Source organism: Boleophthalmus pectinirostris, unplaced genomic scaffold (assembly GCF_026225935.1).
Source record: "Boleophthalmus pectinirostris isolate CB_2022bp ecotype Guang Dong unplaced genomic scaffold, ASM2622593v1 HiC_scaffold_7, whole genome shotgun sequence".
Classification (NCBI taxonomy): Eukaryota; Metazoa; Chordata; class Actinopteri; order Gobiiformes; family Gobiidae; genus Boleophthalmus; species Boleophthalmus pectinirostris.
The window spans coordinates 9,668,476-9,696,094 of record NW_026571473.1 but is presented as its reverse complement, the minus strand read 5'-3'; the positions used below and the strand labels follow the sequence as shown (position 1 = coordinate 9,696,094).

The 27,619-nt window shown below is 36.2% G+C and overlaps 1 protein-coding gene across 1 annotated transcript in view; it reads right to left on the bottom strand.

The window, feature by feature from the left end:
• Positions 1-179: 179 nt before the first annotated feature.
• jak1 (Janus kinase 1) overlaps positions 180-27,619 on the bottom strand; it is a 67,752-nt gene continuing 40,312 nt past the window's right edge. Inside the window, exons 14-25 of the mRNA XM_055164700.1 lie at positions 26,194-26,281; positions 25,389-25,513; positions 23,764-23,902; positions 17,092-17,243; positions 13,653-13,803; positions 11,242-11,330; positions 10,285-10,477; positions 9,071-9,195; positions 8,120-8,292; positions 7,565-7,682; positions 5,546-5,656; positions 180-3,378 (exon numbers count right to left, since the gene is read on the bottom strand). Of these exons, the coding sequence (XP_055020675.1) occupies positions 3,253-3,378; positions 5,546-5,656; positions 7,565-7,682; positions 8,120-8,292; positions 9,071-9,195; positions 10,285-10,477; positions 11,242-11,330; positions 13,653-13,803; positions 17,092-17,243; positions 23,764-23,902; positions 25,389-25,513; positions 26,194-26,281 (1,590 nt within the window). The 3' untranslated portion in view covers positions 180-3,252. The remainder of the gene's footprint in view (positions 3,379-5,545; positions 5,657-7,564; positions 7,683-8,119; positions 8,293-9,070; positions 9,196-10,284; positions 10,478-11,241; positions 11,331-13,652; positions 13,804-17,091; positions 17,244-23,763; positions 23,903-25,388; positions 25,514-26,193; positions 26,282-27,619) is intronic.

The following is a 27,619-nucleotide window of genomic DNA, read 5'->3' as shown; positions in this document are numbered from 1 at the left end:
TTTAAAATTGTGGATATTTTTTTCTGACCTGAAATATACTGTAGACTTTGCAAAATTTTATATAAATTGGTATTGTTTCATGTGAATAAAGTATTTCTAGAGCAATTTTAGCATGCTAATTGTAATATATAGTCCTGTTTTTCAGCTGTTCATAATAATATTGCATTGGGGCTGATACATAACACAGCGGACAGTGATTTTATTTATTTTTCCAACGTGTATTTATGGATACTTTCTCTTACTTTTTGAAAAATAGATTTCTTTTGGCTTATTTTGAGCAGAAGGAATTGTCTTTTACATTCCTTAATAAAACGTGGACTGACGCAACTTGTTTCTTGGCTATTTTTTTTAAACAACATTCACAGTAAATGCAATTCAATAACAGTTCAGATACTAAAGGTCCCATATTACGCAAAACTGACTCTTGTGAGCGTTTAGTCGTGTTAAAATGCTGTTACCTCATCAAAAACAGACCTGGAGTTGTGTTTTGTTTCGTTCACGCGTGTCAGTCTACATCGCCAAAGCTCAAAACACACTGTTCCACCTTGTGATGTCATGAAGTTGTAGTTACAGCTGCGTGTTACCTTTTGTTAAGTAAAGATTGGCAATTCCAGGACTGAAATTCTCCAAATGATTCTAGTGAAGCTGTATGTACTTTAAAAAATGTACTTTAAAAAGACAGTGGCGCATGTTTTGTATTAGATGACATCACAAGTCAGAAGAGAGTTTTCTGTGTGAGAGAAGAACTCAGCCTAAATATGCAGAGTTAAACGTGTGAATGAAACAAAACACAGCTCCAGGTCTGTTTGTGATGAGGAAACCACATAATAACAGCTCAGAAAACAGCGTAATATGGGCCCTTTAAAATCAATCTTATCTGGAAAACCCTCTGCTCAAATCACGTTACAACAGCAGAATACAATGTTATAAACCAGGTGAGTATTGTGAATAAAATGCAATAACATATTAAAAATAAAATGATTAAAATGTTTTTTTTTTAAACGTAATTAACATGAAATGCCATTTGTTATAATTTGTCCAAACACATTGCAAAAACATTGTCCTTTCACATGCTCCGTCGATGGCAAATGGCTTGTGAAGTTGCAAGAGTCAATATATGTATCGTCGAGAATGGACAGTTTGTACAGCGTTTGAGGCCTTATAATGAAGCGTGGCGCCAAGAATAGTGGCAGAAAAGTGAAGTTCTGCTGCCCCCAAGTGACTGCTACAAGTATTGTCCTTTAAAACCAGTGCTCCATGTTCAATAACAGAATAGACGAGTAAACATGACAACTTTTAGTCCAAAAACGATCATTTTCTCTTATATATTCACTAATTTGGTTCTTTTCAAATATAACACAAAGTGAAGTGACCAAGGCCTGTAGCGAGCAGTCAAGACATGTTACATGGGTAATGTCTAATCTCCTAAATGTATTTAAATGTCCCGTATTATGCGAAATCGACTCTTGTGAGCTTTAAGCCATGTTATAATGTTGTTATTATATCAAAAACGTACCCAGAGTTGCGTTTTTCATTCACATATTTGAGCAATTCTTTATGTAATAATATCCAAGTCTCACGATACAATATCGTCACGGTATGAACCTCACGGTACGATATTTATTCCGATATTGTGTCAAAGTTCACGATTAAGGATATAACAATATCCAAATCTTTCGTACGATATTTTCACGATATACATCTCACGGTACAATATTTATTGTGATACTCTGTGGAGGCTAAACAGCTAAAACTATTAATATGATACTTTTTCCTCTTAAAATGCCTGGATGAGACTTAATCCAAAGACTTAAAAGTGTTTAGAACTGTTATTTCTTCATCTAGTCTACACTAAAATGGAGCAAAGGATCATGGTCTATGTAGTTCTCACCATAACTTTTAATTTAAGCAGAGACTTGTAATTCGATATATTGTGATGGTCCAGGATATTATTGTGAGAACTTTGACGATACGATATCACGATATTTTGCTTATTCTTACATCCCTATACTCTGTCTATATCTTCAAAGCTCCAAATGCTCTGTTCCACCTTGTGATGTCATGAAGCGTTAGTTTTGCAGTTAACAGCTACGTTTAACCTTTAGTTCAGTAGAGGCAATTCCAAAGCTGAAATGATTGTTGATAATCATTCTAAATATGCAGGTTTGTGTATTCAGCACGTGAAGGAAAAAAAAAAAATCACAACTCCAGGAAACATTATAACATAGATCAGAAAATAATCTAACGCGGGCCCTTTAAGTCTTTGAAAAGAACCAAAGTTAGTGATTACAGCTTTTCCAAACATTGCATTATTTCAAAAAGCACTCTTCGTTTTTAAGTTTACACCAGAACATCTGAAAGTGAAGTGAAATTAAAAAAAACTTCATAACTAATCCAACACTATTCCTACATTTAGAAGTGTACTGCTTAACTTTTCTGATGGAGACTCTGCCATTTGCTTTTCTCCATGAAGTTATGACTTTGCCTTGAATGTACCACTGCCTGGCATTAATCAGGTCAGATCTGCGGAGAGGTGTAAGAAATACTTGTTATTCAATTTATTTATGAACAATGAATAGAGTTGTAGTAAATAAATGCAAGATTAATTATGGTGGAGCATTCCAGACAAAGCAATAACATCTTCACAGAGAGACAAGCAAGTGGCGCACCCATTTCAGAAAAGTTAGTGCGGCTTTAAGTAAATATTGTGTCGACCCTGGAAATAATTTTGGATTTGCGTTATTTTAGCTTTCCTCTACTGGTTCAAGCTGGTTTTGCTATATGTTTTTCTCTATGTATATACTTTCTGGTTTGTTTGCTACACTTAAAACTCCTAAACTATTTCTCCACATTTCATCTGTAAAGTAATTCCACCCACTTAAAATCTGACGCTCCCATCGTCACGACAACAATCACCTTTTACTTAATGGCATTTTGCACCGTTTCCATGGCAGCTAAATATACAGAATATATAACATCGTCACATTTAGGCCAGGCATAAGCTACGGGGAAGTGAACTAACTATTGGCCGATACCAGCTAAATGCAATAACGTTTTAAAATCTCGATTAAAAAAATAACTCCAACGTAATTAAAGTAAATGAGGAGTCAAGTCTTTTGTGGAAACATGCAAAGGGTACGGAGATCCTTCTACGTATCAGTCTGGGATGGAGGCAGGTTTTTTTTTTTTTTTTTTTATTTAGGTCCAAAGTTCAGTCTCAGAGAGCGAGCGGCGATGCAGGTTTTGACTTGTTTAGGGGCAAAGGTCACGGTGCCCGGGGAGCTGCCTCTGCATGGTGGTCAGCTCCTGGATCAGGGATTTGAAGGTGATTCTTTTCTCCGGGGCTTGTTCCCAACATCTGCGCATCAGCTCGTAAACCTGCGGAAAAAAAACAAAGAATTATAAAGGGATCTTGTTAAAGTGGCTGGGAATCGCAGGGTCCCTCATGATTCAATACAATATTATGATAATAATATGATCCCGATATGGCGATACATGTGGTAACTGATATAATGCACATGGTACTTTGTGATATAATGCAGTTTTTTTAAAGACCAAATACAATTTAGCAACAATATTTCTTTATTAAATCACTTCCTGTTAAGGATGTAACAATAACCAAAATATCATGATATCATATTGTCAAAGTTCTCACAGTAACATCGTGGACCATCACAATATCTCGAATTAGAAGTCTCTTTGCTTAAATTAAGAGTTTTGGTGCAGCAATAGCTAAAAAAAAAGCACAGAGGGAACTACATAGACCATGATCCTTTGCTCCATTTCAGTGCAGGCTACAAGAAGAAATAACAGTTCTAAGCACTTTTGAGTCTTAGTTCTTTGGATTAAGTCTTGTCAAGGCATTTTAAGATGAAAAAGTAGCGTATTAACAGTTTTAACTGTTTAACCTCCACAAAATATCGTAATAAACATCGTACTGTGAGATGTATATTGTGAAAATATTGTACCGAGAAATTGGATATGTTTACATCCCTAATCGTGAGCCTCCCCACCATATCGTGAGCTTTCCCATGATATTAATAAATAAATATCGTACTATGAGGTTCATACTATGACAATATCGTATTGTGAGACTTAGATATCGCTCTTGTGCAAAGTTAATATGAAAAAGATCTATTTTAATCCTCAAAACAGTGATTAGAAGTGTACTGCATAAACAGGTTTCCTTCCACTAAATAAGCAACAAAATTGTAGTGCGCTTGCCGATATATCGATGATACCGTATCAATAAATGCAGTATCACGATGTACAGATATACAGTTTTTATATTTTTGCACACCCCTACTGAACAGGGCCAGCTGTGGCATAAACGTTCTAAAGCTGTTGTTTAGGGCCACAACCACTAGGAGGAGCCACATCCTCAGAGAGAACTGTAGTGAACTGACTAAATGTATTTCAGTTAATTCTGATGCACACTGCACACACTAGAAATAGGAGGAAAAAAAGCTTTGTGATTTAACATTGTATCAGTGTCATCAAATAAATAAATTGAAGAAGAAAACATATATTGTGCTTTTGTCTCCTGTATCGTTATAATCTCTGACACGCATGGATCATTATTTTATAGTTTGCACATTTTAAATTGTATTATAAAACTAAAACGACTTAAATGACTTAATGTCTATGCAATGCTGCCAAATCTTATATTTATCACAAATTAAGAAAAAAAAAAACGGGAGAACCAATTTACTACAGAGCAATGGGAATGGAAAATGGGAATTGACCTGCTATAAGACATTATGAAAATATTGAGATTAAAAATTACAAAAACACATTTATAACATGATTAAAAGCAATGAAAAGTTGATTTTGCAAAAAAAAATTGCTTTAAGAACATTTAAGAGTGGGACTGAAGGATGAAAAAAGAAAAATTAAGCAAGAAAAAACAGCACCGGATAAAGGTGAGTGAGTTAAACGTATTTTCCAAGTAAATACACGCTAGAGATATAGCTACAATTGATTACTTCATTCTTGTCTTTCTTTTATTATGATTGGTGTATTGATTTTTGTAAAAGTGTATATCCATTAGGGGGTAAACCTGTGAAATGTTATGCTCCTTTTTATTTTTATTTGGATGTTAATGTCATGTCCAATTAAAATGAATTTATTTCGGGATCAATAAAGTCTGTCTATCTAATTAAGTGTATCCTCAGAGAATCAGGAAGTGGGTTGTTAGCATCCTTCTTGTTGTAAGCACTTCCATGACGGCTAAAGTCTGCTCTGGTCCCTGAAAGCTGTGAAACGAGTTTAAAAACTCACTGCAGTGAATAATGAAGATGCTCTAAATGCATAAGGTAAGTGAGGAATAACTCTGGACTTTGTTTTTCAGTCTAAAAAAGGGTTTAATCAACAATTAAATGAGAAAATGCAATATAAAAACACTCAAACTGCAACTATTGAAAATTCTGTATGTGGAACTGAGTGCATACTTTGATAAAACAACTACAAGTGATGCTGAAAAAAAAGCATGTTATTGTGTAACTAGAAAAAAACAATGATAGTGCAAAGTAAAAGCGGTTCTTACTGGCTCGGGGCAGTTTTCTGGGCGTGGCAGCCTCTTTCCCTCTTTGAGCGCGTTCACTAACCGCACCACCGTCATCTGGCCTTGAGTGGGACCAATCATACTGAGGAACAGCTGTGGGCACATGGAGAGTTACAGTGTCAGGAAATCAAACGCTATATTTTCAGTTCATGTGAAGGAGAAGTTATAGATCAGTGTGGCCTGGGCAGTAAACCGAGACAGATCAATTTGTCCCCGTAATTTGATCTTTTAGAAATGCTTTACGTGCACGAAATGAAATAAGCTACTCCGTTACTCAAGCTGACAGAGGCTGGGCTGATTGGAAATATGGACAGCCACCTTTCCTGTACACAAATGCACAAAGCATTTCCTCTCCTCTTTTTTTAGAACTAAGTGGTCTGTATTTCCGTTAAAAATGACCCCAGGTCCATCCGTGTTGACATTTTGTTTTGGTTTAGTTGACCCCCTGAGCTTTGGCTTTTGTTCAAACCACAATGCAGACATTATAATGCTTCAATTAATGGTGGCAGAAGCACAAATTCTTGTGTCAAAAATAAATAATAATCATTTTATTTAACAATAAGCAATATAAAATCAGAAGTGCATCTATATTTCAAATAATGTAACCCCACCCCAGTATACAGCTAATGACTCTTACTGAGAACAGAAACAGTTAAGAGTTGATCTTAATAAAAAAAAAAAAGAAATTGTACAAAAGGGACTAAACACAGAAGTTTTCCTTGCATTATATCATTATGAGTAGTGAATAAATAATAGAATGTAAACTGCAACTAATCTAAAAACATGGCCAACTGATGGCTTAGTCGCTTAAAAAGAGGGTGTGGTAAAAGCTCTCAAGCTCTCACTGTTACTATCTCTGCAAGTGACCCAAACCGCACTCACAAGACTGCACCTGCGGATAGAGTTCATGCAAATATTTATGCACCACTGACCGATTAATCTACTGAATGATTAAGGATGTCCAGCTCTAATAACCTGTATATAAAGTGTGTGGTTGTGGTCTTTTGTACATGGGGCTCTAATAACCTGTAAGTAAGTATGTAAGTATTTATTTATATAGCACTTTTCACAGACATATGTCACAAAGACGCTTTACAGAGCATTATTCATTCACTCCAGTCCCAGAGGTGGTAAGCTACTATTGTAGCCACAGCTGCCCTGGGGCAGACTGACTGAAGTGAGGCTGCCATGCCAATCGGTGCCATCGATCCCTCTGACCACCACCATCACTCACGCACACACCACTTTCATACTAGGCAATGTGGGTGAAGTGTCTTGCCTAAGGACACAATGACAGTTTTATGAGTGGCGGCCAACTGAGGCACCTGGTGTTCCCAGTGGTCTCCCATCCAAGAACTAACCAGGCCCGGCCCTGCTTCACTTCTGAGATCTGACAGGATATAAATATAAAGAGTGTGTTTGTGGTTTTACATGCATGGCGCCCTAATAAAGTATATATAAAGTGTGTATAAAGTGTATTTACGGTGGAAAAAAAATTAGATCTCTTGAAAAAATAATTAATCCATTTGCGAAGACCTAGGCCTGCCCCAGCCAGAGACTAACATCCTCACCAGCAATATGTCCCTACCACATTTTCCCTGAGTCTGCCCCCAGAGCATCTCCCCTCAGAGCATCTGAGCTCTGAGTCCCTGCCCCAGAGTCCCTGCCCCAGAGTCCCTGCCCCAGAGTCTCTGCCCCTGACCATCTCTACTGAGCATCCCCTCAGAGCATCTCAGCTCTGAGTCTCCCCCCCCAGAGCATCTCCCCTCAGAGCATCTGAGCTCTAAGTCCCTGCCCAGAGTCCCTGCCCCAGAGCATTTGAGCTTTGAGTATTTATACAGAAATACAAGTTACATACATATCAAAGCTGAATGACTTTAGTTTCACAGGCTTTTGCTCACCAACTTAACATACTTCTGAGGACAGCTAAGACACCACACAGTTTCCTGTAGGTGGGGACAGTTGTGTGTGCTATTTCCCTCACAGTGTGTTTGATCTTACATTCATGGGGCTCTTGGAGGAGTCGCAGTAGGTGATCAGCTCGTACATGGTCACTCCAAAAGACCAGACGTCTGAGGAGCGGTAGAATTTACAGTGGGTCAGGCACTCTGGAGCATACCTGCACAAAACCAAACATTACAGATTAGAATTGTAGAAAGTTAAGTCCAAAAAATGAACTTTAAAGATGGGGTATTTAAATTTTGTAGGGTTTTAAAGGTGCACTATGCAACTTCTAAGGTGGAGGGTCCGCTACTCCGCCACATGGAGATGCTGAGGTTTGTGAAGTTGTAGTGTATATCATGCTTCATTATATCATTATATCATTATATCATGCTTATGTTTATTTGTGGACTGAGCACTGGACAGAATCTTCCAGCTAATGATGGAGAGCTCAAATAGGGCCTGGGAGAGACCGCCAGATTACTCAAATAGGCATGGATAACATCAAAACCCTCTTCAGGCATGTTTTTGATGTAAAAACATTATAGCATGTTAGAAAGCGGAGTTAAGTCGATTTTGCATAATACTCCTTCTTTAATTTCCTGCTAAACTGACCAGAAAACAGGGCTTTCGTTCTCGTCTTTCACGATGTAATATCCGTCGTTTTCTTTGATGCTTTTGGTGAGGCCGAAGTCTCCGATCTTCACCGTCTCGTCGTTCTCCAGGAGCACATTACGAGCTGCTAAATCTCTATGGATGTAATTCTTAGACCCCAGATAATCCATTCCCTGTTGAAGAATATAACAAAAAATATTAACAAACAATGTGACGTAGGAGTGTGTAGAAATTAGGCATGTCAAGAATATTTAATCTATAATCACACAAGCAAACTTAAAGCCACACTATGTTAATAGACTTTTCAAGAATCAGTTTTTGAATATAGTTGAGTCCGCTATGTGTGTTGTAAGTGGTTTGAGGAAGAGGTGTACAGAAAAATAAAACAAAATTGGACTGTTATATCTAAACCAGGGGGGTCCGAACTTTTCACTTTTTTGCACACGCATATTTAAACATTTTTGAACCATAGTCAATCTAGCGAGTCATTCAGATTTGATAGAGCCCCTGTACCTTTAATCAGGTAAATTATTCAGATCACAGTTGTTCAGTTATTCAAATTTACATATTCTAAAAAGTAATCTTAAAGTAACCTTAAATTGTGATGATTTTTACATAGTACTTTCCCACCTTCAAGGCACTCAAAGCTCTTTACAGCACAGAACCACTCACCAACTCACGCACACATTCATACACCAGTGTACGCAGACGCTGGGATGAGGTGGGTTAAGTGTCTAGCCCAAGGACACAAGGACAATATTCATCTGTATAAGCTGGAATCACACTGCCATCATTGGATCTGATCGCTCAAGCAATGATATTTACTTCAAGTTTTATGTTACTCTACGAACTGAGCTACTTTCGCTACTGATGTTTCTTTTCCAAATACTTGTAAAATATAGTGACATCCCTTATATAAATAAATATAATAAATAACAAATAAAACTGTACCATGCATATCTGCGTGGCGTAGCTGAGCAGCGTGCCAAGGCTTGTCGTTCTTCTGGATTTGGGCAGGTGCTCCTTCAAACTTCCCAGTGGTAAATACTCCATGATCAGTTTGATTGCCTGGCCACCTGCAATTTTCAGCACAAGAAAATGAAACATTAAATTACAAAAAGTACACGTTGACTCATATTAAAGGCTCACAACCCTCACTTTAGGCAGTCAATATCAGCTGCTCATCTGTAGTGCTGTGCGTTTTGTTTTGTTGGTTTGGACACGAACAAATCAGCGCGGTAGTTTAGGATTACCCAGAATGAAACAAGATATAATGGCATTTCAAGGAATCATAATACAATTCTTACACTTGTAAAAGAAGTCAAATTTGGCATAGACAAAACCAGATAAAAAGCTTCGTAGACACAGGACAGATTTAGCTACATAAAAAGAGTTTTAATAATGAGCAACAACGCACCAAATTATTCATAAAACGTGAAAATTAACAAAAAGTACACCCACTTTCAGATATTTATGATTATCCATCTTTGGTATAAATAAGTATTGTGATAGTCTGTAGCCTTGAGTAGGGATTTACTGATCCATCTTTTTCAGTTCAGATACCGATATAAACACTATGACTTTAAGTATTTGCTGATACCTGATAGAAGCTGATACCAGTGTAGGGATTGATTTTTTTTTTTCTCTTTCAAAACACAGTTAAAAAATTTGATCTACTTGTGTTATGTAACTTATTTATCCTACAAGTAACTACACATCAGCTTTGTATGAATTAATGTTCAGATATTTTGAGATGTAATGAGCCTACATTTAATGCCTCTCTCTTTTTTTAAATTTTATGATGATGATTATGTGATTGTTATTGTATGTGTTGTGATTTTAATGTATTTCTTATTCTGTAAAGCACTTTGAATTATTTTGTGTCTATGAATTGTGCTATACAAATAAACTTGCTTTGCCTTACATCAGTCAGTAAAAAAACTCTAATTACATCCACTTAAAAACGAAACTTGGATATTGGCTGAAACTGTATTTTGGAACCAGTAAATTTTCAATGTCAGTATCGTATTGGTGCATCCCTTATTTTGAGAACTTTACACCATTCAAGAGATAAGATACTTTGTTTAAGACTGTCAATTCCTATAGCAATGACGAAATATTTATTTTATAATTCTGAAATCCACGGATAGGTATTCTCCACTCACTCTCGTCCAAACAGATGCCTTTGTATTTCACTATGTTGTCATGGTACAGAGCCTTGAGGATGTCTATCTCTGTGGACAGATTGTTGCCCTGCTCCTCGCGGTTTTCAGGTTTCAGAGACTTCACAGCCACCAGTTCTCCAGTTTTGTCTCCACGTGGATCATACCGGCACAGCTCCACCTTTCCAAAGTGACCCTAGAACACAAATCAAACATACCCCGATTTGTCAAACACCAACTGCACAACATACAGAATTTAGGTACCACTTTATAATAACTATAACTTAATTAGCCTACATAAACAATGGTTCAGCATTAGTAAGGTTAAGAGTATTAATAAAACATTTAGAAACCTGAATCATTCTCAGTGGTGGAAGGTAACAAAGTACAAAAGTATAAGTAAAAATCTTTGGTATCTGTACTTCGCTTAAATTTTACAGTAGATACTTTTTACTTTTATTTTATTACATTTGAGAGCAAGTATCTGTACTTTCTACTCCACTATATTTTAAATCTGGACTGTAAAGTAAAAAAGTACTTTTTTTTAAAGTTTGAGACCTGCTGAAATGGCCGAGACTTTTCTTTAGCACATTTAATTTCAGTTTCCATCCCAATTTTGAGCAAAACAAATACACAAAAAGATAAAAATGTCTAGAAAAAAGAATACGTCAACTGAATCACTTAAAATCAGCTAAATTAATTTCATCCTTTAATTGTTCTAAAAATCTCTGCAAAATACTTTTACTTTTTACTCTTTAAGTAAATTTTTAAGCAGTACTTTAACTTTAGTTTTCATGTGATACTTTTACTGTACTTTTTATTTAAGTATGACATTTTTAGTACTTCATCCACCACTGAGCATTCTTAATAAGCTCTTTGTTTATAATGGATTAAGTCTTTGTTCATATTTTTATTTAAGTGTTGCCAAGTTTGTAATACTGAAAGTGAAACAAAAAGTACCTCTCCCAGTTCTCGAATCTTTTTCAGGAATCGCTTTTCAAATATGGTTGGATCGACACTGTTTGTCTTGAGGGGTTTGAAGCCGGGGTCTAGAGAAAAACAAAAACAGAAGATGAATAAATAACACTTTTAAACAGACTTCTAACTACGGATGGGCCAAGGTTTGCTGGATGTTTCTAGAATGAAATGATGCTGCGCACTCAGGAGGGGGAAAAGAGACTTGTCATGTTGTATTTTCAAAGGAAATTGCCAAAAGAGAAGTGACAAATGTAAAAACAGACCACACTGCACGTTTTGAATTTGCCATTATAGTTAAGCTGAAAACAGACAACTATGAAGACAATACATTGATATTTTAAACCAAATTCAATGCCCCAACAATATTTTTTATTTTTTGGCTTTTTTTTTTTCAACATCAGGTTTAAAGTATCTAGTTTTGATACTTGTTTTTGTATTAATTAGTAACCGTAGGTGTCAAATTCTTGGTCAACATGTCCTGCAGACTAATTCACTGGCTAGAAAAGCGGAGTAGTGACATAGTTATTACATATCCACGTGCATCTGACCCAAACTGCACTCACAGGATTACACCGGCACAAAAAATTTTAGGAAACATTGTATTTATATCGATAAACTTGTGAATCATGAATTTAATTTGCCTTTACATATAAATAACAAAACATACAAAATCATCAGCTAACTCATTCACTAAAATCATCTGAAAGCAAAAAACATCTATTTAAATGTATTATATGTGTCATGCAATGTGATTTTACAACTCTAATTCTTCCATGCTGCTGGACTGACTGCCGTGCCTAAGCGTGTCCACTAGAGTGCGCATGTGAGCACGCTGGAGGCCCTGATGGGGGTGGATCGGTGATAGTGCACCCAGTGAACTTCCTCCTGTTCTGTGTAAACAACATGCCTCTTCTTCTTCTGCTGCTGCTTCTGCTGCTGAGGCCACAGACAGCAGAGGTGAGCCATGCACAGCCCCCAGGCCACAATCCACTCAAAAAACACACAATATGTGAAAACAGCGCAACGCAACTCCATACAACTACACCAACAACTCACCCTTATGTAACAGATAACCTTATGTCCTGTCAGTCATTATTTCACTGTTTTTCCTTACGACCTACTGTATATAGCTGAGAAATATTTGTAATATTATGTTTACTGTTTTATTTGTACTTGTACACATACATTTTATAATTTATTTACTTATTAACACAAGTCTCATGCTATTTTTTCTATTTTTTTTAATTATTAGTACCATACCACACATATTTTGCTCTTTGTTATTATATTATATTATGATGTGTGAACTACTGCGTCCAAATTATTTCCCTTGTGGATCAGTAATGTTTGTCTAAGTATTACTACATATCTACTATAACTATGTCAACAATATGCAATTTTACTATTCAGAATTTGAGTCAAAAACAGATGTGTCCAAATGATTACTTTCGAAATGGTTTCTAACTATTCAAGATGTTAGATAAAATGTAATACAAGACAAAAACAGCAGGCTGGGGGACATACGTTTTGCAATGTGTTTCAAGGTCTGATATTATGCTTTATTCATTTGAACCACTTGCTAGAGTAAAAAAAAATCTGAAAATCAATAAGAGATAGACAGATGAAGATACTATTCAATAATACTAAAACTAAAAAACATACGCACACACGGAACTAAACAGGGCATTTTGTGAATTGTTTAATAGTCCTGCCATAAAAAGACCATCTCAAACTAAAATAATATAATGAAACAGTTCAATATTTTGTGTCACTTATTTCAGAAAGTCAAACTAATATTATATAGACTTGGGATGGGACAAGATCTCGTACCACAAGATCACGAGAAAAGTGATCTCGTGAGATTTTTTCCCCCTGAATTTACCTTTACCTTGGACAAAAAAGAGTTAAGAGCTGGTGAGTTACATAATTTGAGAAGTTGTAGATCCAAAAAGCAGAACCACAATGACGGCTAAAGCATTACATAAAATAAATAAGAATAGTGGAGCCAAAATTGTGAAATGGATTGCACTACTTATTTATTATAAATGATGCACAAATCTCGTCTTGTCTTGTTCTCATGGACCCAATCTTGTGGTGTGTCTTAGTGGTGAAAATTGTGCAACTTCCCACCACTAATATAGACTCATGACACATAGAGTGATGCTTTCAAGCCTTTATTTCTTGACATTTTGATGATTATGGCTTATAGATAATGAAAACTCCAAAAATCTGTGTCTCGGAATGAGTGACAAAAAAATCAACCTTTTTCATGATATTGTAACTAGCATACATAGTGCACCTCTAATATTGTTATTAATATTAGATCTCATGGCCCTTTCTCAAAGAGGTAAAGTAAAAGTTGCACATTATTTGATTTGCATTATGGTACTTACTATTCTCCTCCAGCATGTCCAGGTCCCTCACGATGGCCCTGAAGAAAGGCCTCTTCTTGGGGTCGTAGTTCATGCAGTGGGTCATGAGTTTGGCCAGCTCCTGGTAGTCTGGTGTGGCCAGCTGGCACTCGGTCTCATAGAACCTCTCCTTCTGCTCAAACAAAGCAAAATATTATCACATTTAGAATGCTTTATTTGATTATTTGGTAACACTTTATTTTCGGGTACACTTATTAACATCTAACTACCTGCTAATTAGCATAGTTGTAGATGGTTAATTTGCCATTATTAGTATTTATTCAGCCCTTATTAATGTCTAATTCCCCATAATCTTATTCTGCTATTAGTTAGACATTTGCAAACACTTTCCTATTAATACACTCCTTATTCCTGCTTATTAGTCTGATACTAAGCCATTTTTGTCCATGAATTATGATTCTAATAAGCTTTTGGTAATAAGCGTATTGTTAAGGACTAGAAGCACAAGAAATGTAGTTTTTACTTATTTGTACTTAATAATTTTAGCTTACTCTAAAAACCCTAAAAAACCCTTAAAAAAAACACTCTCTAGTAGTGTTAATAGAGTCCAACTAGCCATGAATTAAGTAAGCTAAAATTATCAAGTGCAAATAAGTAAAAACTACATTTCTTGTGCTACTAGCCCTTAACAACATGGTTACTACCAAAAGCTTGTTAGAAAAATAATTCATGGACAAAAAAGGCATACTAATAATAAGCAGTAATAAGGAATGTATTAATAGGAAAGTGTTTGTAAATGTCTCACTAATATCAGAATAAGCTTATGGAGAATTAGACATTAATAAGGGCTAGATAAATACCAATTAATTACAAATTAACCATCTACAACTATGTTAATTAAGAGGTAGTTAGATGTTAATTAGGGGTGTCAAATTATCGCGTTAATTGCGATTAATTAATTACAGTCATATTTAGCGCGTTATGTTTTTTAATCGCGTTAATCTCATTTTTAATCTCTAACTTTACTGTTTCTGTATGCGAGTTGCTTTATTATAAAACCTGTTTTTATGTGTTGTTGGGCCAACAACACACTCCAAAAAAACACATTTATAATTTTTTTTATTTCAGTAATTCCACTCATTGCCGGAAACCCACACAAAACGTGCGCAGTAAGAGTGACGTCATGTTAACGTTGACGGCGTCAGTCACACAATGGACGAGGTTGAAGAGCCAGTAGAACAGAGGCAGCAGTGCACAGGTAAAAACACATTCGTGTCTTGGAAATTCTTCTCCCGACATGAAATATAAAAGAAAATAACAAATATAATATCGCCTACAACTTAAATGTCACTGGTGAAAACAACCTGCATAGGCTCATGATGTCTGCACTACTGTCCTATAGTGACCTGCCACATGAGGGGACACGCACACAAACACACACAAACACAAACACACACAAACACAAACACAAACACACAACACAAAACACAAACAAACACAAACACACACCTTCATCATCGTCATTAACCTGAGAACGCGCAGACCACGTTTCCTTCCGTAGTTACTGCGCGGACACCGCTGTCCTCCCGTGCGCCTCGTACGTTTTCTCGCATACGCTGCGTAAACCGTGCTTCCTCCTGTGCGCCTCTAAACCAGAACTAACACCAAGACTAAAACCGGGACTAACCCAGTCCAGGACTAAACCAGGACTAAAACCAGGTCTAAACCAGGACTAAACCAAAACTAAAACCAGAACTAAAACCAGAACTAAAACCAGGTCTAAACCAGGTCTAAACCAGGTCTAAACCAGGACTAAACCAGGACTAAACCAGGACTAAAACCAGAACTAAAACCAGAACTAAAACCAGGTCTAAACCAGGACTAAACCAGAACTAAACCAGAACTAAACCAGAACTAACACCAGGACTAAAACCAGGATTAACCCATTCCAGGACTAAACTAGGACTAAAGTAGGACTAAAACAGGACTAAAACAAGGACTAAAACCAGTGATCTCATATATAAAGCATTTCTCTATCAATAATATTTTTAATATGGTTAAGGAAAGACTGGACTTTTTATTGTCTTTAAGTAGACAAAAGTTATTATGTTCAGATTTCCTCGTCTTTGCTACTTTACAGCAAACAGTTTTGGAGACTTGGGCTCAACAGCCAATTTGAAGAGATTTGTTAAACAATAAATGACTTTATAAAGTCACTTTTTTTTGTTCTATATCAGTCTTTTGATCTGCCACAATAATGTAATAATGAATTTAAATGAAAATACCTCAAATTGAAGGCTTTTCTCAGCAATTTTTAGGTGAGATTAAAAATAGATTAATTAGATTAATTAATTACAGATCATAATTAATTAATCTCTCAATTTTTTTAATTGCATGACAGCACTAATGTTAATAAGCGTACCCTAAAATAAAGTGTTACCGATTATTTATTATGCTGCAGGAATCAAAAATGAAAGGTCTAAAGTGGTTCTCAACTGTTGTGATGTGGGACATTGATATCTATAATCTTTACAGGGCACGTTCACACTTGTCATAACATACCTGGAGCTTTGTTTTGTTTCATTTACATATGTTTGCATAATCGTTTATTATTAGTCTGTCTACATCTACATCTCCAAAGCTCTGTTCCATCTTGAGATGTCACGAAGCGGTAGTTTTTTCAAGTTAGCCGCTTCTTTTTACCTTTAGTTCAGTAGAGATTGGTAATTTCAGGGTTGAAGGGTTATATGAAGTTTAAATGTGGACTTGGCTCCGGTTTAGTCCTGGTCTAGCTCAGGTTTAGTTACAGGCTTAGTCTTAATTTACAAGCACGGAAGCATGCAAAGTTTGTTTATATATATCACCTTTCACTGACCAGGAAGTCAAGAGATGCAACAAAAGCTTAAAACACATTTAAAAAAAGCACACACTTATAATTACAGCACAGTTTTGTCCCAATTTTAATGTGCCACCCCAAAGAGAATACAGTGCATATATTAACACATGTTCAATGCACCAGTTTATTAGATTTCTAATTTTTTTGTTTTTTTGTTACATTTTTTTCTCAGTTTTTAAGAATGTATGATTAGTTTTTTATTAATCATACATTCTTTCTACCTATTCATGGAATTCAGCTTCCTTTTTGGCACATTTTGAGGACCTTTTTTTCCATTCAAAAGATATAATATTTAGTTAAAATAAGATTGTGATTCACTATGGCAACGGTCTTAATAATTCATCATTCTGAAACCCATGGATCTCAGTACAAATGTTTCATATTAAGATGGGAGGCAAAATGATTAAGAGGTGATCATGTTTTTGTTTCTTTTCCTCTCATTTAATTTCATTTTTTATTTAATTTCATTTTATTAACGTAGTCAATTTGCAGCTATTCAATATAAACCTTTGAAGAGAACAGAATAACTGACATGTCTGAGGAGATGCTGTAGAATAGTTTTACCTCGGTGAGTCTTTTGTCTTTGAGTGGCACTTCTCCGTCGTAGCAGATCTCCCATAGAGTGGTCCCAAAGCCCCACTTATCTGCAGCCACACTCAGAGAGGACGAGTTCTTCACACACTCGGGAGCGATCCAGGGAATACGATGCACACACTCTGTAAACAAACATATGACAATTTAACACAAAACTGCAGAAATATCACTTAGTTTAGACTCTAGTAGTGCTGTGAGTAAATTTATATTACCATTTATATTTTTACTCTTTGTTATTATGTTATATTGTGATGTGAGAGCTACTGTGTCTAAAAAAATTCCCTTGTGGATCAATAACGTTTGTCCTTTATTAAGATACCCGCGTGACCATTGATGCCAAAACCAGTATCAAAAATGTTCCCATCAAGACATGGACCAACGCACAGACAGGGCTGAACCAACCCCGGCCCACATTTTGACAATTCTATCTGTTTGCTCAAGAGGAGGGAGATGCATAAAGAAATAGGTAATACCGCTATTGATGTTTTGTTAAGCAAAATACCAAAAGTAAATTTTTTTTTGGTCAAATACCCTGCAGCATTCGTAGGTGTTACTGACTCCATCCTCGGGAAATCAAAAAGATTTGTACAGAAAATAAATCAATTTAAAAAAAAACGACGTGCGCAGTAATTTTGTAGTTTATAGATTTGCATATCGTTACATACCTACGCTTTCTACCTATTCATGGGCTTCAACTTCTTGGTATATGCAACATTTTGAGGATTTTTTTCCCATTCAAAAGACAAGATATATTTGTTTTAAATTGTGAATCGTTATGGCAACAGTCCTAATAAGTCATCTTTCTGAAACCCATGCGCAGTAATTTTATATTTTTATGTCTATACTTAAAAAGGTCTTTGCTCCCAAACAAGGGTATAAAGTTATATTTGGGTTTAAGTGATGAGTTTTATGGTGCGTTTATGTTTTGCGTACCTTAATTCTTGAACCTGAACCAAGGCATTTACAGGCACGTTTTCACACATTCCTGATCCACTGTTAAAATATTGTCTTATCGAGATAATGCAAAAGTAGCAAATTCTCCCTTTTTGCCAATATAAAGCAGGGTTGAAAAGACTTCTAATATTTAATCAAAGCCTACAGAGCAGTGGTTCTTGAACTTCTCACATCAAATACAGCCTGAGACAATATTTAGTCCTTCGAGTACCACCAGATCCAAACAAGATCTACAACAAGACTAAGCCAGGTCTAAACAAGGACAAAACTAGGTATAAAATAGGACTGCACCATTTATCAGTAACACTAAAATAAATCAACACTATAACTTTGTGTACCTCCCATAGACTGTAAAAAGAAGTAAACAAAGGGATATTGACGTCATTCATAACGTTCAGATCCAGCCAAATGAAGCTCACAGATGCTAGCGGTGATAGGAACAGTCTATGCAGCGATGGATGAAGTACTCAATTTTCTTACTTAAAGGTGCACTGTGTAACGTTTTGTTTGGGCTTCTGTCACCTGCATGTCACTGCTCTGCCCGTAATGTTCCACAGTATGACATTAAACAGCTCTTCTTCAAATGTATTAAATGTACAGGAGGTTTTATAGATCAAAAATACCAAGAAAAAACAGGCATTTTGTCTGTGAGCGGGCTGTCTCTCCACAGATCTGACCTGTAACTTGGTCTGGTTTGATCACAACTATGATACAATGTTTTAATGCCATACTGTGAAACATTTCAAGTGAAGGAAGGAACATCTTAAAGCATAAGACGGACCCTCCATCAGAAAAGTTACACAATGCACCTTTAAAGTAACAAGCGCGCTCAGCTCGCAGAATACTCGCAGAATCATGGAAAGATGATTACAATGTGGAGGTACTGTCTGTGTGTGAAAGATAAAACACAAATGGGGAAATGGAGAAAGTGAGGAAGCGAGGCAGAGATTAGATTTTGACCTGACCAACCAAATACATAGGACAATGATGGGAATTTTAGAAGTAGAATCAAGTAATGTCAATTCATTCTAACAAAAATATCAGTCTTTCATCTGCTCATTAATGTCACCTTAAAATACAATAATTACATAAAGTTGGACACATATTAGAGGAGGGGTAATTGACTACACAATGTGAATGAAAATGATTTGGGTATTTCAGGGTTTGGTCATGGTGTTAATAATTCAATCTATACAGTAAAAAAGTAAAACAAGACATTAAGTGTACATTAAGTTAGATTTGGCTAGTTACTTATTAGAACAGTGATAATCAACTAGACAGTTAAATATCGTAAAATCATGATTTGTCATTATTATAAAATTAAATTATATTTTATTATGACATATCTACCTCACCGTGGTATCAAAATCAGTATCAGGAATTTTCCTCAGTATCAAAATTGAATCTGAAGTTTTAGTAAAAAGCCTCAATCACACTTAAAGGTGCATTGTGTAACCTTTCTGTGGAGGGTCAGGCAAATGTTTTTCTCCATGGAAATGTTATTGCTTTGTCTGGAATGTTTCCCAATATGGCATTAAAACTTTCTATCATCATTGAGACCATACCAGACCAATTAACAGGTCAGATCTGTGGAGAGACAATCCCACTCACAGTCAGAATGTATGTTTTTAGGTATTTCTGAGCTATAAAACCACCTGTAATTTAATACATTTGAAGAAGACTTGTTTAATGTCATATTTTGTAACATTCCAGGCAGAGCAATCACATATCCATAGAAACAAGCAGGTGATAGACCAGGGGTCTCCAACCTGTAGCTCGGGAGCTACCAGTAGCTCTTAACCCCATTCCAAGTAGCTCACCAAGGGAAATCTAAATTAGATGTACTGTGCTGAATAAGCAAAATTTGATTAATTAAATGCATATTACCATTATGCATGTATCATTTTGAAGCCTAACTTTGTACACTCCTATGGATAACGGTTTATATTTATAGGCATCTGATTGTACCTGATCTAAGGCTGTGGCTCTTACATTTACTCTTTAATTTCTTGTGACCGCTAAAACTAGTAGCTCTCTGGCATTTTCATTTTATAAAGGTAGCTCACCAGAGGAAAAATGTTGGAGACCCCTGTGATAGACCCTCAGCCAAAAAGTTACACAGTGCGCCTTTAACGCAACAAGCACGTTCAACTGGCAGAATACTAAATCATGGCGAGGTAGTTACAATGAGGAGATACTGTCTGTGTGTGAAAGATAAGATCCAAATGAGGACAGAAAGTGAGGAAGCAGTAAATAAATTAGATCGTAACCAACCAAATGTACGGGATAATGCTCGGAAGAAGGCCAACGCTCCCCAGGGAGTCAGCAGCACTCAGCCTATAGCCACTACGAGCTCAATCAAATCTATGCACAAGGACACAACTGTAACTGGAATACAGCACAGCAAAGTAATAATGGACATTGAAAAAGAAATGCAAGGGGTTCTGGGAAAACAAGAGGGGGGAGGGCTGTTCCCCCAGGAGTAGTGGAGATTTGTACACAAACATTTCCAGTCTTGCTTGAGGTTTCCATTTGTCTGTTTGAGTCTACACATTAAGGCTGTAAACTATAACACAAGTGAATTATTATTTGAATGCAAAGACCGCAATTATTTAAATGTTGTATATTACGCAAAATTTACTCTTGTGAGACTTAAGCCATGCTAGAATGTTACCTCATCAAAAACATACCTGGAGTTGTGCTTTGTTTCATACATGTCTGAGTAATCTTTATAAGTCTGGCCACACCCCCAAACCTCAAATGGTCTGTTCCACTCAGTTTCATTTCTCTCCAGCGACTAGGACAGGAATCGGAATACACTAGATGGTTTGCAAGAATCCTGGAAGTTGTAGACCATACACTGGCCAATCAGCGAACAGCTGTGAAGCCAGAACGTCAAACTTCAAGTGTATGGAGTTTAAAAACACAGTGGAGTACTTCCTGTATTACCGTATGACATCACAAGTTGGAACAAGGTGTTTTCTTTTTGAGAGAAAATCTTGTATTTGTGTGTTAAACAAAACACCAGGTACGTTTGTGATGAAGAAACATTATAACATAGATCAGAACATATGAGCCCTTTAAAGGTGCACCGTGGAACATTTCTGGTGGAAAGTCTACCACCATCTTGTGTGCATTAAGTTGTAATTAATTTGCCTAGAATATTCCATAATATGGCATTAAAGATATCTATGCATGATGCAGAGAAGCAAGTGACACCATCAGACCAAGTTGCAGGTCAGATCTACGGAGAGGCGACCCCACTTAAAGTAAGAATGCATGTTTTTCGAAGAATTTTGGAACAGTAAGACCACAATTGCATGAATACAACCCAGATGCCAGGCAAAGAAATAAAATCTCTAAAATCTCACGTAGTGCATCTATAATAGTCAGTTTGTTTATGTTCTATCACAAAAAAACTAAACAAAACAAACTCCATAGTTTCAACTTCTACAAAGACGTAATAAAACCCATGTAATTCTTGTATAACAGTAAGTACGCAGTTCATATTCCAAAATTCTCTCAAATGTAACACCCCTAGATTTAAATTACATATCTGATTGTGATTGGAATGCTCGACAAACAAAAACATCTCAAACAGACAAGCAGGAACAAGAAGCTGTCATTTGTGCTGTGACGAATGCCCACATCTTTAGTGAACAGAGAATTTGCTTTTACACAAACCAAATTAGAGGGAGTGGGAAATGTGGTCGGGCCAGAGTGAATCGATTATGACAAATATGATCCTTTTACTGACCGTGTGCTCCAGCTGAAACGTTATTTGTGGGTTTATTTGAAAAAACAGCGGTCAGAAAGAGCACAGCATGTCAAGTTGAAAGTTAAAGACCGTATTTTAAGCTAAAGTGACTTTTTCATAATCAAGAGTCTTGCGTTTTGTCCATAGACTGTAAATATAAATGGACATAGCTAACCCACTAGCCTCTGCATTACAAATAAGAAGAGAGCATGAGGGCGTTTCTGGCTCCATTGACTCTGGCTCCAATTCACTTTACATCATTTTGGACTTAAAATGTTTGTGTTAACCTGCTGTACATGATCCTGATGTTTTTATTTCACTATTTTGTCCATAAATTAATTGCTATCCCTAATATGGAACTGGCTCCAAACTCGTCCCTAACTGCAAGCCTCAGTGAGCTTCATTTGACTGGAGCTGAGCGCTATAGGTGACGTCACACTCCCTCAGTCCACTTCTTTATACAGACTATGGTTTTGTTTCATGCATGTTTGAGTCATTCTGCATTACATGACAGCGTCCTTCTCAAGAACTGAAAATGGTCTATTCCAACCAATTTACTTTTATTGTCCCATGAGGGTTCTGTCCCATGAGGGTTCTGCCAACTGCTTGTCTGCATAGACATGTAATTCATTAGTCTGGATGGTCCTTGCCTAGAATGTTTCACAGTATAGTATTAATCTAACCCATTGTTTCCCAAAGACTGGATTACGATCCTCAAGTGGGTTGCAAGAGATATTTTTTGGGTCGCCTTGTCACGATCCGCATGTAGGTCCTCCCGCTCCTTACTTTTTCCCCGTGCATGAAATCTCCACGCACCCCCCGCTCCTCACTTTTTCAGCAGCTCCGCCTTGCCTAACCAATTTTCTGTGGGAAACACTGATTACTGTTTTTCCTTGTTTAAATCTTGAGTATCGTATTTTTCTGATTATAAATCACATAATTTTCTCATAAATCGACAGCGCTCCTTATAATCTGGTGCACCTTATGTATTAATTCTGGTTGTTCTTACTGACCTCAAAGTATATTTTCACATACATTCCACTGAGTCATGTCCATTAGTCCGACAGAAGCTGACCACATCAGCACACAAGGAGCAAGCTGTTTTTTTATCGCTTATAGTTGATGCAAATTAGCCATGTGGTTTTAAGTTTAATTTCTGTGAAATGTAACAACAGATGTGGCAAAGCTGCATTAAACACATTATTACTCAGTGTATATTTGAAAATAAAAAAAGTATAATCCAGTGCGCCTTGTGTATGAAAACAGACAAGAGAATTCAACATTACTGATATTGTGCCTTATAATCCGGTGCGCCTTATAGTCCGAAAAATACGGTAATACTAATTGTTCAGAGAGACACGATCACTCAGTCATCAATAAAATATCCTCATTAATGTTCAATCAGTTTATTTTGTGATTTACAAATAATGTCTATTGACTTGGGTCTCGAAGATATGTGGCTTTTTAAATATGTGTCCCCAGAAAAAAAGTTTATGAAACACTGATCTCCTTGGTGACAAGCAAGAAATGCCAAGTATTTATTTATTTTTTTTTTTTTTACAGTAGATGTGCCTGTAACTGAGTAAATGCAAGTTTGCTAAGTTACATAGCTTTATTTAAACTTACTATACACATGCTTATGCTACCTACTTGTCTCTATGGAGATGTTATTGCTTTGTCTGAAATGTTTCACACTATGATATCTAACTTATCTATTTTGAATTTCTGTGGGCATGAGCTGACTCTCCACAGAACAGACAACTCTAATCTAATTTTAGATGAATGTACAAAAAATGTGACATGCCACTGAATTATTTTTGGTTTCATTTCATTTCAGAAAGCGGAAGTTACAGAGAAATTTCCATTGTGTGGCTTTTTTAAGACTTCATTATCACGCTTTCTCACTTTGAAGCCATGTGTCTGGTACTCACCCTCTCTGGACAGCACTGTTATGGGTATGCCTGGGTCACTCAGTTTAATGAAGGGTCCCTCTTCGTCTTTAGCCAGCCCCTCTCTGGCCAGCAGGATGTTTTTGGCACAAACAAAGCCATGGACGAGCCTCTTGTCCTCCTGAAATACAGTAACAAATGTCTTTCAGTACTAGACTTGTGGGAATACGTTGAAAACATATCTATTCACCTAATTCCGCCACGCCCACTTTTGTCTCTAAATGCTTCTAAAACTGCGCTGTCTTGTTAAACGGGAATCCCATTCATGTCAGTAGTGAATTTGTGAAAAGTATTGCATCTTAAATATGACAAGAAGTATGTGCACCAACCAGTCACACTGCACCGATTCTCTGTGAGGCTTTAAAACAGCTTTACAGCCTGTTTTGAACTTATTTGCTGTTAAAATCAGCAGCCACATACAAAATAACACAACGCAAAGATGATGGCGGCACTCACAGCAAGTGCAAAAGTTGAAATGACTACCTTTCAGAATCTTAGTTTGAATAGTTATGATTATTTTATTTTTAGTAAAGGTGCACTGTGTAAAGTTCTGACCTGTAATGTTCCCTGGTGTAAGTTTATTGCCATGCCATGTGGAAATTTACAGTCAAAGCAATAATCTCTCCATCAAGACAGAACCTCCAACAGAAAAGTGATATCGTGCACCTTAAAGTTTGTTGGTTGGTTTCAGAGTATATGCATTATGATCTTTTATTTATTTATTTATTTTTGAGAGTCGTGAAATCAAGTTTATTTATTTTAGATCATTTAAAACAAAGTCAAATCTCTCTCATTTCTCTCCCACTTTAATAATGCAGTGTGTTTCTTTAATTTAATAATTTTAAACATTTTGAAACTTTGCAATTCTCTGATTGGCTAATCCAGAGACCAATCACCAGGCTCACCACGGAAAACTCATTTAGCTTGAAACAAAAAACATACATATTTTAAAAAGTCCAAAATTCTAGACCTATAACTTAATTGCTCAATAGGCTGATCAGATTCAACATTTGTGAATTTACCTGTTAGAAATTTCATTGCAACGTACAATGTAATTTAACAGGAAAAACTGTCTCTTCCCCCCAACTGAGAGTATGACATTATCACATTCAAGAATCTGAAACCTACGAATAAATTATAAGATATTAGGGATGTAACAATAACTGAAATATCGTGATATTGTATTGTCAAAGTTCTCACAATAATATCCTGGACCATCACAACATATTGAATTACAAGTCTCTTTGCTTAAATTAAGAGTTATGGTGCAGCAATAGCTAAAAAAAAGACATAGACCATGATCCTTTGCTCCATTTCAGTGTAGACTACAAGAAGAAATAACAGTTCTAAGCACTTTTACGTCTTAGTTCTTTGGAATAACTCTTGTCAAGGCATTTTAAGAGGAAAAAGTAGCATATTAACAACATATTAAAATATCGCAATAAATATTGTACCGTGAGATGTATATGGTGAAAATATGGTACAGAGAGATTTGGACATTGTTCCATCCCTAATCGTGAGCCTCCCCACCATATCGTGAGCTTTCCCACGATATTATTACACCCCTATGAGTTATATTTAAGATATGTATATTTTAGTTAACTTACCAGGTAGCTGAGAGCAGAGGCAAGCTGTTTGGCCACCTGAAACTTCCAGGATGTGCTGAGAGGAGAGTTATTATTCATGAACAGATCCAATGGGCCATGTTGCACGAACTCCTCCACCATGATATCTGTAACAAAGAAAGTTATAATAATGTTTTAAAATAAAAAAACATTAATTTTTACCGTCTCAAAAACTTGAAAAACACAACTAGTTAATTTTAAATGGTTGCAGCAGTTCAAGGTTATTCCTCATTTACCTTATGCATTCTGACAGAGCATCCTAATTAACAGTAAAGCCAACAGGAACTAGCATGCTTCACACTTCCTGATTACTAGAAAATGTCTAGTTAAATGCAGAGAGTGTGCATCTCATTAAACTTATTTTGACCTCAAGGTCTTGGGCAAGACATTCAAATACATCATCAAAAATCAAGTAGAGGATCTTTAACCTTTTGAAATGACCAATTAAAATGTAAAAAAGTCACTGAAAATGTCAAAAGAGTTCAGGTTATATTGCTTAATCTAAACAATAATTTATCTAAGTTATCTTTACTTCCTTATTTTAAAACAGATGGCAATCTAGAGAGACAGTAACTATTTCAGGTTGGATTACTCACAGGACTAAAACACTTAAATGACCTTAGCCAACTGACATCTGACTAAATCAGCAGTTTCCATTTGGTACCTACTGTTGTATTTTTATTTAGGCACTTTTTAATAATAGACTTTTGAAAAAGGTCACGCCATGGACATTTAAAAAAAAAATTCTACAGTAAAAATAGAAGAGAAGATGTCAAAAACCACTCACTCTCCTGGTTGCGGACACAGACGCCGTAGAGGAGCACAATGTGTTTATGTGAGACTTGTCGCATCATACTGGCTGTTTCGAAGAAAGCCTGAAAAACAAATATGGACACAATTCAGTAATGAATCAATCAAATCTACAAACCTATAATAAGAGTAAAGTGAATTCTAGGGCTGTACACCTTTAGTCATTTACAGAAATAGACCGATTTATCAGTTGGCCGATATTTACCCTTTTAACGTATCAGATATAGGCCTTAAAGGTGCATTGTGTAACCTTTCCATCAGCTGCATTTCTCCATATTGCTTTGTCTGGAATGTTTCACAGTATCACGGTCAGAATGCCTGGTATTTGCTGCGTTTTTTGGAGCTATAAAACCACCTGTAATTGAATAAATGTAAGGTAGAGATGTTTAATGTCATACTGTGGAACATTCTGGGCAGAACAATGACATATCTGTAGAAACAAGCAGGTGATGGACTATCCCTGATATTTTGTTAGGCCCAACCAGCTGCCCAAATACGTGTGAAAAATATATGCATAACATTTATTAAAACATTTTAGTCCAAAGAGGGAACTGCAAAAATGTGACTAAACTGCAGTAGTCATAAAAAAAGGTTGTGGGTGAGTTTGTACAACGTTTTTTGTAACTAAGCCCTGAAGACGTCCGTGTATGGCTGAAACATGTTGACTATGGCCATTTCAATAAAGGCCTTTTAAATATACTTTTCCTCATGTGGAATTTACTTTTTCTGGCGTCATTGGATTTAGTTTTTCAAAAATTTTTGAAAAAGTACCTAAATCATCTCTACATATCGTCCAGAAATATCGGCAGAAGTCATCGGCCATCAGTTCCTCTGAATTCTAAACAATCAATATCGGTGTTGCCAATGAAACAAATGCATACTGGTCGATTTCTTTAGCTGACTAATTGTTTCCAAAATTTGTATTAATCGAATAATATTTTTATTCAAATATTTATATGGGACAACAGCAGAACAGAGAAGGCATGGAGTGAGTTATCTGAAGATTTTGTGTTCTTTCTTCATGACTCACAAGTTTTTATCTGTCTTTATATAACGGTAAATACTGTAAATAAAACTGCTTCATTGTATAATTTTACAGCATAAATGGTTGTTTTTGCATGAACTCCGATGCAGTAGTAGTCTTGAGAGTGCAATATGGGGTTAGACACAAAGAACTTTTGCCACGCCCCATCAGCCCGTTTTAGTTGACTTTAGACAAGAGTTTCTTTAGTCAACTACTATAGCCCTAATTAACGTAAATTCCAGACTATAAGCCGCTACTTTTTTCTCACACTTTGAACCCTGCAGCTAATAAAAATATGCGGTTAATATATGAACGGATTCTTTGTTTAGGACATTGTTTGACACATTGTCCTTTCATATATACGATCTATGATTTGGCA